At 47.6% G+C, this 19148-nt stretch overlaps 1 protein-coding gene across 3 annotated transcripts; it reads left to right on the top strand.

Annotated features, from left to right (window-relative positions):
* Position 1: 1 nt before the first annotated feature.
* ARFRP1 (ADP ribosylation factor related protein 1) lies at positions 2 to 17447 on the top strand. Of its 3 annotated transcripts, none has more exons than XM_037915783.2 (8): positions 2 to 152; positions 1681 to 1780; positions 2178 to 2265; positions 2755 to 2837; positions 5116 to 5197; positions 5784 to 5854; positions 14850 to 14950; positions 16486 to 17447. In XM_037915783.2, the coding sequence occupies exons 2-8, from the start codon at positions 1688 to 1690 to the stop codon at positions 16571 to 16573; spliced, it is 606 nt and encodes a 201-aa protein (XP_037771711.1). In that variant the 5' UTR covers positions 2 to 152; positions 1681 to 1687; the 3' UTR covers positions 16574 to 17447. The 3 variants fall into 3 exon arrangements, with proteins under 3 accessions (XP_037771711.1, XP_037771712.1, XP_037771710.1); XM_037915782.2 differs by having other exon boundaries at positions 36 to 220; XM_037915784.2 differs by lacking the exon at positions 16486 to 17447 and having other exon boundaries at positions 33 to 220; positions 14850 to 14954.
* The last annotated feature ends 1701 nt before the right edge of the window (positions 17448 to 19148 follow it).

Genomic DNA, 19148 nt, shown 5'->3' with positions numbered 1-19148 from the left:
CAGGGACGCCTCCCGTCGCCTCGGCGCGCGGAGCATTCTGGGAGTGGTAGTCCACTAGGCCTCCCTCTTCCGAGCCGCTGGCGCGGGCCGTCTGAGCCGGAGGAACTCCGTTTCCCAGGGTGCCCGGCGGGACGGGGGTGCTGCCCACCCAGGTGGGGGGCTGATACGGAGCCGCAGCAGGAAGCGGGGGGCTGCGGGGCCGCCGAGACCCGTCACCCAGGTAGGGGGCGGGGCCTTCACTGCCCCCCGCTCGCCACCGGCCGGGTCGAGCTGGGTCCGGGTCGAGCTGGGGGGGGCCCCGGCGGGCGGGGATGGGTCGATGGGCACGGCCCAAATCCCTGCAGCCGGAGCCGGGTGACCCCGGGGATATGGGCGGGAGGGGGAATCTCTGGGCCCCGGCCCCAGCTCGGCAGCCGGAGCCGGGTGACCCCGGGGATGGGGGGCGTGGGCTTGCGGGCCCTGCTGTAGACTCTGGGGGCTCTGTGGGTCGCTGTGACTGCAGGCCTCTGGCTCCCAGGGAGAGGCCAACACCCCCTTGTCATAGGTGTGGAACGGCATCGAGTTCAGCCATCGAGCCTTCAGTCCTCGACTTCAGCCTCCTGCTCTCACGGGCCACCACATCAGATCATCCCATTCATAAACTTGAAGTAAACTTGGCCTCGGTTGGGCGAAGTGTGTGCGCCCCCCTGCTAGGCAGACCCCATGGAAGAGGGCTTGTTTGTACAGCAGGTTTCAGAGTAGCAGCCGTGTTAGTCTGTATTCGCAAAAAGAAAAGGAGGACTTGTGGCACCTTAGAGACTAACCCATTTATTTGAGCTATAGCTCACGAAAGCTTATGCGCAAATAAATGGGTTAGTCTCTAAGGTGCCACAAGTCCTCCTGTTCTTGTTTGTACAGCAGCCATCTGGCTTTGTCTGAGTCTGCCACCCTCACTCAGGGTACGGACTAGTCGGTTTCACGGTCTGGTCCTCATGCAGGTGGTGATGTAATGTGTATACTGCAAACCCTGCAAGAGGAGGTCCTGCCGGGAAACGTTTGAATTCTGACAAGAAACTGTTTTTGTAGGTTTTTAAACCATAGGTCCTGTCTGCTCAGTGTAATCGTTAAGTGTGCCCCAGTATGTCTCATCAGAGTCAGGGATTGCCCTCTGCATTCTTAGTCAAAATACCCCCTCTCTGCACATGTGTGGGTGCTATGCATCTGGCTGTCGCCCTTCCTTTGCGGAGGTAGCTACATTTCAGAGAGCTATCTAGACTAATACTCACGAGTGCTCAGCTCCCATTTAGTCACCAAAATAAGTGGCTAGATTTTCAAAAATGGTCAGCATGAGGGGTGCACATTAGGTGCTGAGCTCTTTGGAAAATCTGGCCATCAGTGTCATGACAGAAGCTGCTGGGTGCTGAGCGTGTTTGAAAATCTGGGCCTATTTAGGTGCCTAAACAAGAGTTGAGCTGTCTTGAAAATCCACCCCCAAGTATTGAGTTTGAGCACTTGAAAATCTGGCCTTGAGTTCTTTTTTAAGGTCAGTCTCCTAGAGTCTGTGAGTTGCTCTGTGATCCCACAAGGTGAGGTGCTATATAAATATAAAATTGTATTGTCATCTGGCAGTGAACAGAACTATACAGTTGAATGGAAGGCCCTGGGAAGACTCATTTGCTGATGTCTTGATATTTGTTGCAGGAGCAGGATGTATACACTGCTGTCTGGACTTTATAAGTACATGTTCCGGAGGGATGAGTACTGCATTTTGATCCTTGGGCTGGACAATGCGGGGAAAACGGTACGTGCTTTTAGTTACCCGTTAACATGGAGGGCACATGCAGCCCCACTCACTCCTCCCCCAAAAACACAACTATGTTAGCACGGGCCAATTTCTTCCCTGGTGTCATTTCACTTGTTTCAGTGGTGTTATCCCAAGTATGAATTTGACCCCCCCGCATCTAATTTTAGTACAATAAGCCTTCAGAGACATACCAGCATGGGCTTCGCTAAGCGCATAATCACCTGTGAACTCTTCCATGGCTCTATGCTATAGTGGAAAACTAAGGTCTGTGTTGTATTCTAAGATTTCATGGCAAATCCTGATCCAATAGGGGGAGAACAGGTCTTGGATAGGATTGTCCTTGCCAATAAAGAGTATATAATACTAGCTAGTTTTATTTCTTCTTCCCTTTCAGACCTTCCTTGAGCAGACTAAAACCCGATTTAACAGGACCTACAAGGGGATGAGCTTATCCAAAATCACTACCACTGTGGGCTTAAACAGTAAGTGAATCTGTTTAGAGGTTCTTTGCTGCCTCATACAAAGTTAGACAACAAGTGATCATTCCAAGAGTTTACACTGTGAAAATAGTTCCTGATAAGAGCGACTCTACCAACACCCCCCCACCTACCCTCGCATGCTTTAAAGAGCAAATGGACTTCTCCATCAGATGGAGAAAACATGCTGGATCTGAAGGCGAGTGTGCCCCATTTAGTGATGCTAAGCCAAATTCAGCACTGTAACACCATTGAAGTTAGCCTGATTCTCATCTTATTTACACTGGGGTAACTCCACTGAAATCAATGGGTTTCTATCTGCTGATACAAAGGTCAATTTAACCCACTATCTGCCAATGATAGGTACTGCTATCCTGCTGAGGATTAACACTGCTCTTCCAACCTGCCTTCCCTCCTGTGGGACTATGCATGCCTGCCTGCTTTAGAGAACAGTCAGTCTGCATTGGGTTATTTTTTCTTCTTTCCCTTCTCTAGTTGGTACTATTGATGTGGGCAAAGCCCGGCTAATGTTCTGGGATCTTGGAGGACAGGATGAGCTGCAGTCCCTCTGGGACAAGGTAGGGGAAATAACTTCTCTATTTTAAATGTTTTGTGTCTCAGAGTTGCAGAGAAACAGGGATACTTTAATTAGCCAGCCCTGCTCCTTAGCACTGACCCTTGTGCTGTTGTTCCACTTCTGTTTGAGAGAGTCACAAAAATTAATATTTAACAGTTACACGTATAGTAACTCCTCACTTAATGTTGTAGTTACGTTCCTGAGAAATGTTAAGCGAATCCAATTTCCCCATAAGAATTAATGTAAATGGGGGGGTTAGGTTCCAGGGAAAATTTTTTTGCCAGATAAGACTATATTTTAATATATACACACACATACACAGTATAAGTTTTAAACAAACAATTTAATACTGTACACAGCAATGATGATTGTGAAGCTTGGTTGAGGTGATGAAGTCAGAGGGTGGGATATTTCCTAGGGAATGCCTTACTGCTAAATGATGAACTAACACTCGGCTGAGCCCTTAAGGGTTAACACATTGTTGTTAATGTACTCTACAAGGCAGTACAGAATGGAGGGCGGGGAGACAGGGCTGACCCCACTCTAAGTACATTGCCTTTTTAAGTAGATCAGCAACTTGAGACAGCAGCTACTGTCAGTAAGCTCCCTCCATCCTGAGCCCTGTCGTGTCCCTCCCCTGCTCTGTGGAAATGGGGTAAAGTAGCAGGGGGGAGGAGGAGGACACCCTGACATTAACACCCCTCTCCTCCCCCCCCCCCCCCCCCCCACAGCAAGCAGGAGACTCCCGGGGAGCAGCTCCAAGACAGAGGGCGGGAGCAGCACATGGCAGTGTCGGGAGGAACAGCTGAACTGCTCAGCGCAGCTGGGCTGCTGCCACACAGGGAACTTAGGGGAATGGGGAGCTGATGGGGGGCTGCTGGTCCACCCTACTTCCAAGGCCCCACCACTGGCTCCAATGGGCTGCTCTTTCTGCAAGCAGTGAACAAAGCAGGCGGCTGCCAAACGATGTTACAAGAGAACATGTTCTCTAATTGCTCAGCAATGTAACAACGTGAACCGGGACGACTTTAAGTGAGGAGTTACTGTAGTTTTGCAGACACTAACTACTTCTCACAGCACCCATGTCAGGTAAGTGCCACTATTCTCATCCCTATATAACAAGTAGAGGAAATTGGGGCAGAGCTTAATTAACCCAGAAGTTATGTGCACAAGATCACAGAGGGACGTGGTAGTCTAGCTTGGATAGCTTCTTAAAAGATAGGTTATAAAGTGTAAAATAGGAATATTGATACTGACTTTCATTGTGTAGTGCTTCTCATCCATAATCTCAAAGTGCTTTACAAGAGCTAGGTATTATCGCTCCAACAGGAGTTACGGGTTTGATACAAAAATTATTGGGGGAGCTTCTCTTGCCTGTACTAGAGGAGGTCAAATAGTCCCTTGTGGCCTTAAAAATCTATGAAAGCCAGTATTAGAACTTAGGAATTTTTGGCTTGACCATGCCTCTTGGTTATTACAGCACTGTGAAAAAGTAATGTCTGTAACTGTTAGCAGCAGCAGTCTCCATCCCTAAGAGCCCTGCGTGCTGGGCACTAACCTCTCCGGCAGAGTCCTGTGTCATGTTATAACCTACATTGCCAGGAAGAATTATTACATACCCTTCACAATAGCATCTGGCTGCTGTCCAATGTAAAATTGAATAAATGTACCCGCAGGTCATCCAGACAAGCCACCTTTACTGTTGGGTGTACTTGTCTGGCAAACGGATCCTCATAGCTACCAGATCAATAGTTAATAGAACACTTGACTAAACACACTTTGTACCATGCTCTAAAAGCCACCCAATCCACGCTGTGGTGCTCTGTTGGGTGAGGCCAGCTCAACCGGTTCAAATCTGTTTCCTGGAACAAATGTAATGAGTTTTGTCATCTCTGCGTAGCCCTTTGTGAATTTGTGCACATCTGAAAACATCCGCACAGCTGAGTACCACTGTCAGGCTCTGCTTACGAGAGCCTGTGGCACTGGACTAGCACAGGATGCTGTAAGTCGAGATTGAGGTGTATTGGCAGAATTCAGTAGGAGGCCCACAACAGGAGGAGCAGGCAGTGCATCTTACCTGTCTGGATAGAGGAACTTCGGCAGATCTGCGTAGATGGAGCTTGCAAAATCAACTGCCGGGACCGTGCCTGGCTCTGGCTATTTGATCTTGGTCCGTCTCTTTCATGAGTACCAAAAATCATATTAAATCCACACCAATGTTGAAAAGACAAGCAAGCATCCCCAGCTGTTAGAGACTAACGCCTGTGCTGTGATTTCAGTACTATGCTGAATCCCATGGGGTCATCTATGTTATCGACTCCACTGATGAAGAGAGGCTCTCAGACTCTAAAAGAGCTTTTGGTGAGTACGCTGGGCTTTTACCTGTAGTTATGTCCTTATCATTATATCCTGTGAAGACTTCCTTTTATTTCAGTCAAACCCCGTCCTGGCACTCTGATTGAAATATACCGTTGATTGTGTTACGCATGTGACCACCTATGGGCATATCATGGCTTGCATACTTTGCAGGTATATGTTTTGAAATCAATGGGGCTGTTTGGGCATGTTGCGTGTTCTGTCATTCAGACATTGTTACTGACAAAACCTTTAGTTGTAGTCGCCTTTAGTTCTCTTGGATCTTTCCTTGGTCTTGTTTTCCTTGTCTGTCAGCATTTTGTCCCTTATTCCAAATGTAGCAAATTTTTTATAACAGGTGTTAACCTATCCAATTAATACCTGCATAAAATACTCAGTTGATCAAAGTAAAGGGTGGGAGTTGTGATGTTTTTGTGCCATGACTAATTTGGTTCTAGGTGTGATCAAAGTAAAGAGTGATGCACGTGGTGCCTTTCACTCCTGTCTATCCAGCCAGTGTAATGTTTGTATTTGGAGGAGTCTCTGTGTGTTCTAGAGTTACCTAGACATTGCCTGTTTCTGTGATTTACAGAAAAAGTGGTCACCAGTGAAGCTCTGGAAGGGGTTCCCATCCTGGTGTTAGCTAACAAGCAGGATGTAGAGGTAAGATCATCTCCCGAGGTTCCACCCCCGTAGATTGTGTTCTCAACTGAGCAAATTTCTTGCATATTATTTTAGCTTAAAAAAGGTGGGCCATGTATTCACTCTGCATCTGTTTCCTGCTCTTAGGCTGAGCAATGGCAATGCTTTCTTGCTATTCGACGTAATTGCTGTGAATTTGATTTTCAAGTATTTTCCTCCCTCCCCTCCCCTCCCCTCCTCCCACATTGTAAAATGACTCTATAGCAAATATTTCCATCTTTGCAGTAGCTGTCGTGTACTTTATGTAAACGCCAACACAGTACAGGGCTGGTTTTTTTTTTAAATGTTGACCTAATACAGCTGATCCAATTTTTGATGAGTAATAACACCCAGTGAAACTCGGTGCTCATGTAATCTCATACCGGTGTGACAAGTCATGTGATGAGATGCTCTCGTTGTTCTTTCCTTGAACCAGACCAGCATTACTCAATGAGACAGTCTCTGCTACAGTTCTCCATTGGAAAAAGCTGTGAATGGCAGAAGATGCAGCCTGTTTTTTCCTGGGTTTATAATTTCAAAACTCTCTTGGATATCTAGAATTACAGAATAGACCTACTGTAGTTTCAGATCAAATTGTGGATACTGTTTGGGTGACAGTTTGCTGTTCTAAGGAAATGTAAGACTTCTCTCTTTCCTTTTTGCATATGGTCTACCTGAAATTCCAAGAGCTGCAGTAACATCTGTCATCCTCTAGAGAGAGCCAGATACATTTTAATAAAAAAGGAGGACTTGTGGCACCTTAGAGACTAACAAATTTGTTTGAGCATAAGCTTTCGTGAGCTACAGCTCTCTTCATCGGATGCATCAAGTGCACTCCGCAGATCTCCAAACTTTGCCCACAGTTCTGAGCTTTTTAACTGAATGAGCTTCATTTCGAAATCTTCGACACCTATCCACTGAAATACAGACAAATCCAAGTCACTTTCATTGAACTTTTCAGGTTTAATTAGAAAAGAAAGCACTGGGCCAAATTGCTGGAAATCTTGAAATCTGTCAGAAAAGTCTGATTCCAGTTCTTGTATGAACATTCTAATCTCAACGTCAAATGCAGTGCGCTGTTCCATGTGGCAAATCAGGACTTAAAAATATCCCAGTACAGTGGCACTGGAACAATTTTTAAGGTGGGGGTGGTGAGCTGTGTCCCCTCTTGCCCCTGTCTGCACCCCTCACTGCCGCATGCTGGGGCCAGCTGCAGAGTGGGCTGAGTGGAGCCGGCGGATGGAACCCCAGGCAGGCAGCGGAGCCCCCAGGACCGGTGGCCAGGACCTGAGCAGTGTCAGTGCCACTGAAAATCAGCTCGCATGCTGCCTTTGGCACACATGCCATAGGTTGCCTACCCCTGATCTAGAAGAATTAGTATGGGCCTGAGTGCCAGGGCCTCCTGAATTCTAGCCTTAGTTTTGCCACTGACAAGCTCTGTGACTTGAGGATGTCACTGAATCTCTTATTTCAGATTCTCTATCTGTAAAAGAAGCTGCTTTACTGTGGGGAAACTGGAATATAAGCTGTCATGAAACACTGTAATTTACACCAGGGCCCCATAATCCATTTCCATCTTCACTCTCATATTCAGCCACTCACAACCAGTCATATACACTGGTTCCAAGAACTGTTCCAGTTTGCCCTGGCACTTCAAAGTAACAGCATTTGGCATTGTCAAAAGCATAGAATGCAAGTTCAATGCAAGTAGGCTGCACCGTGCTCACCGGAGTGTGGGACCCCACCAATGGTACCATACAGCTCCTCTTAATATATCCGATGCATAGTCAGTGCTAAGTCTGAAGATTCAAATCAGAACTTTTTGCATTTAGACTGGCTGAAGACAGACTGGTTTGGTGACAGAGCTATGAAACCTCACAGTTTCTCCCACAAAGATATTTCAAGTGGTTTTGAGTGGGAATCCCTAATGTTTAGACAAGTTTACATTTTTTTGATTGCTTATCCTAGTCAAACCTGCATAAATGTGAGCTTACTCTCTTTTTCCTGTGTGACTGGGGTGATAAAAATGTCAGTGTCATGGGAAAATTGTGGGGCTGAAACTTCATGCAAAAAACATTTTATTTTGGAAAACTGTGACCTGCCCATTTATAACGTATTCTGAGTATGGGCTGTGGTATGTAAATCTAGGGAGATGTGGTCATTGGAAGGGAATCATTTGACATTTCTGAAAATGAAGTCTGAAACCCCAGAGCTTTGGAGAGCCCCTGTTTTTTTTCTGATAGGCCTTTCAGAAAGAGATGGGAGGAGTACTGGTGGATAGCTGTGTGTTCATGGAGTTTGGTGATCTTGCCTCGTAGTTGTTAGTGGTGCAGAATTTAGGAAATTTGCCTCTTCCTGCCCCTACTGGCAATTCCAATTTTTGATAATACCTAGTTTATGTAGCACTTTTCAGCAGTAGATCTCAACGTGCTTAATAAAGGAGGCTTGTATTAATATCCTCATTTTATGGATGGGAAACTGAGGCACAGAGGCAGTGACTTGCCAAAGGTCAGCTAGCCTCTCAGTGGTAGAGCCAGGAACAGAACCCAGGTCTGAGTCCCAGGCCAGTGCTGTATCCACTAGGAAACACTGCATCCCTACTATTTTAACCTCTCCATAAAATAAGATTATATTCTAGGAAGACAAGAATACCATGGCAGATTGGGTATGCTGGTCATGCATTTTCTTTTCTTTAAATGTTTCTCACAGGCAGGGTTGCTGCCCATCCTGGAATTAGCAGAACAGTCCCAATCTTATTCGTATCCTGCTAGTCAGTTGCTTGAGAGGCATTTAAAGAGCCCATATTTATTTCAAGCATATTCCCGACACTGTGGCTCTGCGACATCACTGTCTTTTTCCAGTCGAGGACATGAAAATAGACAGGGTCCCTACAGGTGCAGCACTTCCCCTGGAGCCCTCTCTAGATCCTTCATAAAAGGATTTAAGCCTGCTCCTAAGATTTAAAAGCGAGACCATTCTGGGAAGTGACTGTTTCTTGGAAACAGCCATTCTTCATAAAAGGGATTTTATGGAATTTACTGTTTATGGAGAGTTGAGGTGCAGATTTATTCCTCAAGTGAAAACAGTTTCCGCAGTTATGTGACTTTGCTTTGAAATAACTAATGAATCTGACCTTTCCAGGGCAGTCTTTGTGTGGGTTGTAATGACATGCTATCCCGTGTGCTTACTGATCTGATTTCCAAGACTTTGTTCTTAGTTCAGATGGTTTTACGTCAGAAACAAAATGACGTTCTAAAACATCACTGTGCAAGCATGGGGGGAAAATAATCTTAAACTATGCTGACGTTCTCTCCCAAGCACAAAACATTCAAGTGTGTCTGGCCGAAAGGAATGGTTTTCAGGATCCCAATTCATGCCTTCCTTTTGGAGGCTGCAATAAAGCAACTACTCTGTCAAAAGTGGTATATCCTTGTATCAGCAACCTACTGCTGACCCTGCTGCTGTTTTTCCTCTTGAGACAAAGCGTGATTAAATCCTCAAAGCAGATTCTTCATCCTAGTGCACTGGCTGCTTAATGTAGTCAGCATAAACCCTGCCTTGGTTTTCCTCTGACCTGCGTTTCCATTGAGGGTCAATGATTGCCTGGTTCTATATGTCACAATAAGTAATCATCATTGCAGGGCCAACAAGAAAGAGAAGTGACCGAAATAGTGTGTAAAAGTTGTTCCTAGCCTCCTGGATGACTACAGCATTCAAAACTACTATTGAGGTGGAGCCTCTCCAAGTTTGTTTGTGCCATGAGTGGTGAAAATATCTCCCCCCAAGTCCTTCGTAGAGATCTGGACACAGTGAAGTAGACTGACGCTCTGGGCCTCTACATCACAGCACAGAAGGGCTTCCAATGGCCAAACATGTGAAGTTAATAGATCATGGAGAATGGCCACCCGTAGGGGGCTGGTGTGCTTGTCCCTTGGAACTACAGTGCTTTTGAAAAGCCTCCAGGCTGGCTATTTTGCGCTGGACAGAGGGAGCAGCAGTGAAGATAGTCTTTATTTCTCATCCTGCTTTCTTTTGTTCTGGCCAATCCTCCAAAGCCTGTGAGTGGGAGCCTGGGATATCTTCTGAAAGCCAAATCAGTTTCCAGCTTATAGTGAGTCTAAGGCCGGATCGGCGGGTAGTGATCCATCTATCCGGGATCGATTTATCGCATCTAGTGTAGACACGATAAATCGATCCCCGATCGCTCTGCCGTCTACTCCGGAACTCCACCAGGGCGAGAGGCAGAAGCGGAATCGACGGGGGAGCGGCGGCCGTTGATCCCGCGCCGCGAGGACGCGAAGTAAGTGATTCTAAGTCAATCTAAGATACGTCGACTTCAGCTGCGCTATTCTTGTAGCTGAAGTTGCGTATCTTAGATCGATTCCCCCCCTCATAGCGTAGACCAGGCTTAATATCAAACTAACCTGGCGTTGTAGCGGTGTCCACTGTACCACCATGGTAAGGGTCAAGACTGTAAAGGGGTTGGATGAGAGAAGTCACCGCACGACTATTGTAGCATTGCCTCTCTGTTGAGCGGTAGCAGATGGAAGCCAACAAGCAAGGCCTCAAGAAGTGGAGGAGAAACCAGTGATGCAGAGTCTGGCTATATTCCAAGTGTAATCTATTGACTGTAATGAAACACATACCAGTCCTGGATGCCAGATGCCAGCAGTCTCAGCCCAGCACCAAAGCCTGATTCCCAGGGAGCAACTCTGCCTTTAGAATTGACTCGAACCAGAGCCCACAGCAGAGAGCAAATGCTCCTGCTTTGCACACCACTCCCTCTACCCCAGCACCATAGGCAGCCACAATCTAACACGAGTATTTCTTCCATGACAAAAGTTGCTTGCGCACAGAGAAAAAGAACTTGGCAGGCTGGGTGTAACAGCAGCAGCAGGTGATGTCTGCTGTAACAATAGTGTGCCTTACCGGCCTGTTTGGATCAGGACAAGTGAATTCATTGAAGTCGGTACACCTTGGGCCTCGCTCGCTGGTGCGGTACAGTTAGAACGCTTGGGGTTGTGATGATGCGTGGGCTGTTGATGTACCCACGCTAGAGGGAGGGGGGAGATTAAAGGGGGAATATGCAGTTGAGAGGTAAAAGCCCCCTATTACTTAAGGCCTAGATCCTGTCATTCAGGAGAGTTTTTACAGATGGGGTAGCAGGGGTGCATATGTGCATGTGCCCCCTCTGCTCCATCCCAAAATACCAGTCCAGGCAGTAGAACTGTTCTCTTCCCTGAGCTCCACATCGTAACACAGAGCATCCTACAGGGCCCTCTCGCCTCTTCGCTTGCATCTTGCTGCTCCTTGGAATTTTTCAGAGATTCTGAAAAGTCACATCGGACGTTATAGCCAAATGAGTCAGTGCTCTGTGCTACCCACAAGCCTTCCGTGGAGAATCTGATGTAGCTTATCAAAACGTGATAAGCTGAATGGTGTCCCTTCAATGTCAGTAACCTTAGAGGTTTTAACGTCCAGCAGCTTAGCACTGCAAAGTCGCACTTTCCAAATAAAAAAAAGGTCATGTTACAGTAAATACTACGCATTTCCTAGCAGGCATTTCCTGGTAGGCAGCACTCTTCATCTTCACTAGTACTGATCTTGGCCTGAATTTCCATTTGTCAGGAGGTGATTAGCTCTGCCCTTCTCTTTGCTCAGTGAACATTGTGCCTGAGAGAATGCCTACAAAATCTGTAGGGGCGCAATCATTTCAGTGTGGTGGTGTCTCACTCACCTTCCAGACCCTCTGTTGTGAGTTCTGCCTCTCCAAGGGCCCGTCTGACTCACAACGCAGTTAGGGTTCGAGTGAGCCACGCAACAGGTGACTGGACATATTGTATTTACACGTTGCAGCCGATTAAAAAAGCAGAGAGTTGATTGTTATGGCTCCACGGCTGGCGAACTGTAGCATATGGTCTAAGCCAGGGGTCTCAAACTCAGTTTACCTTAGGGCCAGTGCCAGTCCTCAAATCCTCGCAGCGGGCCAATGATTTCACTCATGTTGCCCAGAACTCGCCCCCCAAAACTCCAGCCCCCGCCAGCCTAAGGCTCTGGGAGGGAGTTTGGGTGGGGGAGGAGGTCTGGGGTAGAGGATTGGGGTGCAGGCTCTGGGAGGGAGTTTGGGTGCAGAAGGGGTGAGAGGTTGGGCTCTGGGAGGGAGTTTGGGTGGGGGAGGGAGTCTGGGGTGCAGGCTCTGGGATGGAGTTTGGGTGCTGGGTGCAGGCTCTGGGCTGGGGCAGTGGGTTGGGGGTGGGACGGGCTGGGGATGCAGGCTGTGGGAGGGGGTGGGGGTGCAGCGCTTACCTGGAGTTCTTGGGTGGGCTGGGGGGCTTCCGCACGTGGCTGCCCCCAGGCACTGCCCCCGCAGCTTCCCATTGGCTGCAGGGGCGCTCGGGGTGGGGGCAGCGCGCGGAGGCACAGCCCAGGGCTGCAGGGAGGGTCCGGCAGACATGTGGAGCAAGCAGGCAGAAGCTGCTCAGCTCCACTGCGCAGCCGGTGCCCTGGGTGGGATGCATGGTGGGCCGGGGGGGGAGCACCTGGGGGCGGCAGGCAGGGCCAAGGGAGAGACCCAGCCCCAAAATTGCTGGAGTCCTGCGTGCCACATTGGGGAGGTTCTTGGGCTGCAGATGGCCTGTGGGCTGGGAGTTTGAGACCCCTGGTCTAAGTAGTACAGTGGATTTGTACACTCGCCTTTCGCTGCTGGAGAGCAGGAGTTCAAAGCCCATCTTGGGGCACAAGAGAAAATGGTTTCCTATTAGTCCTGGTTGGCTCACAAGAAATTGCACAATTAGCTGTCACTGTTCAAGTGCAAGACAGGGCTAGAATAGCAAGGGGAGGTGCACAAGGCCACAGTCGGGGGGCATTGGCTGAGCTGGGCAGGGAAACACATGCTAACCCTGGCTCCAACTGCCAATAGCCTCTCGCTTTCAGGAGCACTGAAGAATAATGGTACTCCCTTCCAGCACTCCTCCTCAGAGGATTCCCCTATGTTAACCATGCAACGCCTCAGTGTGCTGCAATAGGTATCAAGGATCATTATCCCCATCTTGCAGACAAGGAGGATAAATTTAAGGTCTAGCCTTGTTGAAGATGGATTTTCATCTGGCGGGCACAATCTGCACAAATTATACCAGTAGTGTTTTTTCCTTGTCTGCATTAATTGTGAATGCAAAATACTGCTCCTTGGGCAGATAAAGTCCTGATTTGTTCCTTGAACAAGATACTTAACTGGCTCAAAAGTACGTGTGAGCCTGTAACCAGTTGCAGGTTCAAACTATGCTTGCAAAGAGGGAGGCTGGGCTAATGCCTAGTTAAAAATAAAGCACTGAAATGACCTGTCCAGGACTACTAAGAGAGGATCAGTGTTGGAACAGGAATTAGAGCGTATGAGATCCCGGCTCCTAGACTTTACTTAGGCCACCACATGTCGTCATCACATCTCCTCTTTTCCACCCTCCTGCTCTAATTTAGAAATGTGGAAACTCTGAACCAAATCATTTCCTGTGGCTAACATTCATGTGTACATTAATCACGTTTTAATTAAACTTCTCAAATCTGTTCAGGTCTTTTAGAGGCTTTTTAATTAATCACTGCTGGTTTCTGGAGCCTGAGCTCCAACTGTCTTTTGCACAAGCATGTAAGAAAATGTCAATGTGGCCGTTAGCAAGCAGGACACAGATAATTATGAGATCATGGCTTTCCATTGACAGACAGTCTGTGTCACTGAGGGAAGCCAGAGCGAAAATTTCAACAGCTACGCTTTCATTTGACCCTAACGCTTTCTAAAGTTTCTGTAATCTGTGTCTGATTAGCAGTGACGGGAACGAGAGGTGAGAACTACAGGATTCCAGTGGTGCCAGGAGGAGGGGAGAACCAAAGTTCTCTTGCCATTCTGACCCGAGAGGTCGTAATCTGAAAGCCTGATTCATTAGTCTGAGAAGGGTAAAGCTTCCTCATGGCAATGTTGTGTCGGGGAAGGTTAGGAGCAGGGTAGGTCACGTTGGCCTCCTCTTCTTTTTATTCACTTACATGTTCTAAAATCCACTCCTCCTAGCAGTCTGGGCACGTGGACAATGTACCTGCACCCAAGAACTGGTCAGCCTATGTCAACCGAGAACAAACTGACCCAATGGCATAGAAAGTATGCAGGCAAAGCGAGTTTGAGTCACGGGCCCACTAACAAGAATACACTACTCCCTGCCAGAAGAAAAGTCTAGGGAGGCCACATCAGCTAATGGAAATGTTGCAGAGACGTGAGCTGAGATGACATTTGAGCCGTTTTCTTTGAGTTCTGCTAGTGCACTCAGTGCTAAGGAAACACCATCTCTTTCCCAGGGTCTGCTACAGAAACAAAGTGGTTCCTTTCTGTCTAGGATTCTGGCCAGAGCTGAGGTTGGTGCAGGCCCCCTGTTGAGGTGGTTTTGGAAAGGCTTTGTGAAGTCCAGGTGTTGTAGGGAGTGATTTGGAGGAGGAGGGCTTGTTTGGTGGATGGGAAGAGGGAGTCTTTCCATGCACATGGGATGGAAAAGGATACAGAGGGTGCTCTGCTCTGTACTTCACTCCACAGGGGATATCGATCTGTGTCACTAACCCATTGCACAATTTGGCATGACAGTTTCTGCCTCGGAGAGGCCTGTGCCTTGGAGAGCCAGGTTTATGTACCTAAATATAGACGTGTCTGAAGCTAGTGAGGGCATTTCTATACTTTCAAAAACACTAAAGCTCACTCCAAAGACTAGATCATTCAGTTTCAGATGGAAAGAAAGAAGGGTGAGGCTGTGATGCTCTGGTTAGCGATGGTCAGAGAGCAGAGTTCAAGTGGAGCACCGTGGACAACAGCTGAAAACCTCTCTGCTTTCCGTAGGAGGTGGAATACTGGAAACTGCTCTGGGCACAGTAGGATCCATTTCAGGAAGGTGGGCCAATGATCTCTATTGTAGCATATGAGGCTTATATTTTATGGCTTCCCTTACAGACCTGTCTGTCAATCCCTGACATCAAGACAGCCTTTAGTGACTGCATTAACAAAATTGGGAGGAGAGACTGCCTGACGCAGGCCTGCTCAGCTCTCACTGGGTAAGTGTGGGTCTGGACAGCGTCCTGCGGAAATACTGCCGCAACCGAGTGTACGTTGCTAGAATGAGCTAACCACATGCAGGGTGCTCAGAGAAGCGGGGCAGGGGAAAGGAGGACAGCATTGTGGGCCTAGGGATTTCTGTGTGCACTGCTCGTCTGCACCAAGAGCAGGTACCCTCCCTGGTTCACGAACTTGCTTAGTGCTATAGGACCTTGAGACTTTGGATTGTGCAACAGTTGGTGACGGCTTTATTGCCTAATGACGCCGCACCATGATCCCAGTTGCATGAGTTAACTTTTCCGCAAGGCATTTTCCACAGAAACCAAATGGGAATATGACTGCGTTTGTGACTCTTGGCAGTGGGAGGGGTGGGTGGGTGGGTGTCTGTTCTCAGAAAAAGAGAAGTAACTCCCCTCTTGCCATCCTTCTGGTTTCTCAGGCAGGAGATGTACTTACATTTCAAAGTAGATAGGCCTGAGAACAATACTGCAGCATGCGTGCACAGGTGACTGAGGTGCTGCTTGCGGTTAGAACAAGGGGGTCGAAGTCAGGTGATCACCCAGTGTAACCTTGCGGAAAAAAAATCACTTAACTTCTCCAAATGTCGCCCTCTGTACCGTGGGGCTAACAATCACTACCTACTTTGTATAAAGCTCTTAGGATGAAAAGTATTACTCTGTATAAATGCAAAGTCGTATTATGAGTGGTTAGAAAAGGCTACAATGCAGGCTCTGAATCCAGTTCATGTCGAGCGTACCCTGCCAGCTTTGGTTAGTTGGCAGCAATGCCTTGCAAGCCTACGGCAGTAATACCAGAGAGAGCAGGAGAAAAGAACCTTCTCAAATTGGAGAGCTACTGATGTAACCCTTGCACAGAAGTAATTTCCACCAAGGAGATGAACAAAAGCTCGGTATCTAGGTGATGCCTGGAGCAGGAATGGGTGCCAACAGCCATGTGAAATGCAGCCTTTCCAGTTCCCAGAGTTGTGCGCAAACACTCTGATCTCTGCGGAATTTTCTTCCCAAGTGTTTGTTCTGAGTTTGGGGTTTGACCTAATGGAAAATTAATTGAGAAACTCAAACGGTGTTGAAGCCTGGCAGAGCTGTGAGTACCCAATCACAAAGGGGGGCCCTGCAAACTGGACTCAGGTGAGTCTGGGAGGTTTACAAACCTGGGCATAGAGCTGGCCAGACATTCAGAGTAAAGTCCCTACCCTGCCGAACGTTGAGTGATTTGATTTGATGCTTTGCATGAGCCTTTCACGCAGCCACTAAGTACCAGCAAATTGGATCTAAAACATGGTGTACGAGCTGGGACCCACATCAAAAGGCGTAAACAGGGAACCGAAGAGAGGAATATTTTTAAAATGTGATGCATACAACTGAATCCTGTTCCTCAGATGCGTGAGGAGCCAGTGTAATAATCCAAATGAAGGATTGCAGGGAATAGGGAGAACTAAACATGCCGGGGTGGGTGGTAGGCATGGCATGGCATGGTGGGGGCCGTGACTGCTTTTTGTCTTGTGTTTCCTCAGCAATGGGGTGAACGAGGGAATTGAGTGGATGGTGAAATGCGTGGTGAGGAACATTCATCGGCCCCCCAGGCAGAAGGACATCACGTAAGAAGGTGCTGGGTAACTGAGGCCTGGACAGCTTCTTCCCATACAGACTGCTCTCTACAGAAGAAGGTCCACAGGACTCCTATTACACCTGATTCTTTCGTTTGTTTGTTTGTTTGTTTTTGGAGGCAAACATTCTTTTTCTCTATCTAAAAAGAACTGTAAGAGCAAAGGATTTGGACTAGAAAATGTTTCTAGTGTTGTGTATTAATCCCTTGGCCTGAGAGCACCCAGCCTTCCCAGATACTGAGTGGTAACTCATGCTGCGGCCAGGCTGTGCAACTGCAGAGGATTTAGAGATTTGAACTTCATCGCTTTAGGCTGTGGGATGTATGATTCTTGGGTTCTTAATCTAATAGATGCTGGAGGCCAGTTCATTGGATTCTCATGTTCCAGTCACTGATGGAAGCTACTTCCAAACCTTAATTGTATCAAAGGTGGTAGCTCTGTGTGTGTGAGGGACAGAGGGGAAAGGTCTGCACTCCACCACCCCAGTGATCATTGGAGGTGGTATTACTGGCCTTATTTATGCAGTTGTTAATGCAATGGGTAGGATCAATGTTGATTATAGTTCTATTTCCACTGTGGCAAAGTGAGCTGTGACTTTACAGTACCGCAGAGATGGAAGCCAGCACCCCAGCAGCTGCATGATGGCATATAAGCTCACAATGGGCTATTTTAACTGGAAAATGACCTTCAGAAGTGTCGCCTCGTGTTGATTGTCAATAGCACTATTGTGCTATCTGTCTAATTGAGAGAATACCTGGTGTCTGTACTGTAATTAGGAGGGATTGAGGCCCTCTGTATGTGTGTTCCAGGATGAAAGCTGTGCCTGTAAGCTGGGTGGGATAAGTATACAATAAAGCTTCATGCTGCTCTGCCTGTCTCCCTTGCTGATGTAGTTGTTTAATAGGCCTCCACGCTAAAGAATTAGTGGCACTCGCCCTTTGCAGCAGGCTTCTGGTCACCGGAAATGAAATAGAATGCAAAAATGCCACTCTCCCAGCCAAACCCCAGGCCTGTTGGGTGCCTGCTAAAGTGATCATAAACTATTAATGAGTCAGTACCTTCACAAGTGCTCTGTTAATTCCTCTTCTGAAACAAGACACTTGAGTGAAGTTTAAGAGGTGTTGGCAGGGGTGACTGGGTGCTGTGGCTATGCTAATATCTGGACATGAATGAGTGATAATTTCACAAGAAGGTAAAGTGGCATTTGTTTAAACCTTTGATGCATTGCATTAACGTGCCAAGTTCCTCTGAGGTTTTTCTGTGTAGTTTAAACTGAAAGATGTGAGATAAAGGCTACAACTAATCCACTCACCTCCAGGACCAGGGGCTGAACCAGCTCTGAGCACCCTGTAAGAACCTGAGGACACAGTGACGTCAGTGGAAGCCGTACGTGCACACTGGAGAGTAGGCGCAGACCCATGCCAGCAGTGATGGGAAAGGGAGTTCAGAAAGATAGTCATCCCATAAATTAGGATTTTGGCAAATAGTCCTTTTGGAGAGGGAGTGGCTAGGGGTTGTTTTTTCAAACAGGCTGAACCCTATCTAATCCAATGAACCAGATCTGACAGATGTGAGTCCTGTCCCTTAATGTACTGCTGGAACCATGGGAATGAGGGTGGTATAAGGGGGGAGGGATAGCTCAGTGGTTTGAGCATTGGCCTGCTAAACCTAGGGTTGTGAGTTCAGTCCTTGAGGGGGCCACTTAGGGATCCAAGACAAAAATTGGGGATTGGTCCTGCTTTGAGCAGGGGGTTGGACTAGATGACCTCCTAAGGTCCCTTCCAACCCTGTGATTCTGTGTGAACCTCTAAAGAATAGCTGGGTTGGCTGCTGCAACAGCCTAATGCTATATTGGAAGCATAGATCTGAATCACTGAGAAATGACTGCCTTTGAATTAGTCTTTTCTGACAACATCTCAAACCCTGCGGTGAGGGTGTTTAATAGTGGATGTGTTGGCAAATGCTGTGTTTTGTCTACAGCTGACCATAGCCCCAAGATCTGCAGAGAGCGGGGAATGTACCAAGAATCTGACCACGAGCTGCATAATGGAAAAATCCACTGATGCACAGGCCTTCTCACACAGAGTCCAGGACTGTGTGTTACAGGATGCATGTAAAGGGCTACAAACAAGGCATGAACCTATTGCAGAAGATGTTGAGAGCTATATTGTTTGCACTTAACCCAGGGTAGGCGCAGAGTATATCCACTGCAGACAGTAGGATTATTCTGAATTTACCCCACTAAATGGGAGCAGAATTTGGGCCATTTGGCTTTTGAAGTGATCCCAGTTTGGAGAAGGGGAAAAGCCAGCGTGTCTGGATGAGTTACAGGAACAGTTTCAGGAGGTTGCATCACTGTTCGCAGCACCATTGTGGGATTTCTTCCCTCTTGCACCAATAACTGATGTTTGCTCATTATTGTTTACACAGCAGGGGAAGGGAACAGGTGTGAAGTGGCCTTGCTAAGGCGGAGCACAGCAGTTACAGATTTCTTCTTCCTTTAAAACAGAAAAACCTCCTTGGAGGTGTTCTCAGCTGCCCGGACTCTCCATCTCTCTGCTGAGGAAAGA

Source organism: Chelonia mydas, chromosome 13, assembly GCF_015237465.2.
Source record: "Chelonia mydas isolate rCheMyd1 chromosome 13, rCheMyd1.pri.v2, whole genome shotgun sequence".
Lineage (NCBI taxonomy): Eukaryota > Metazoa > Chordata > Testudines > Cheloniidae > Chelonia > Chelonia mydas.
This window is presented reverse-complemented; position numbering and strand designations above follow the sequence as displayed.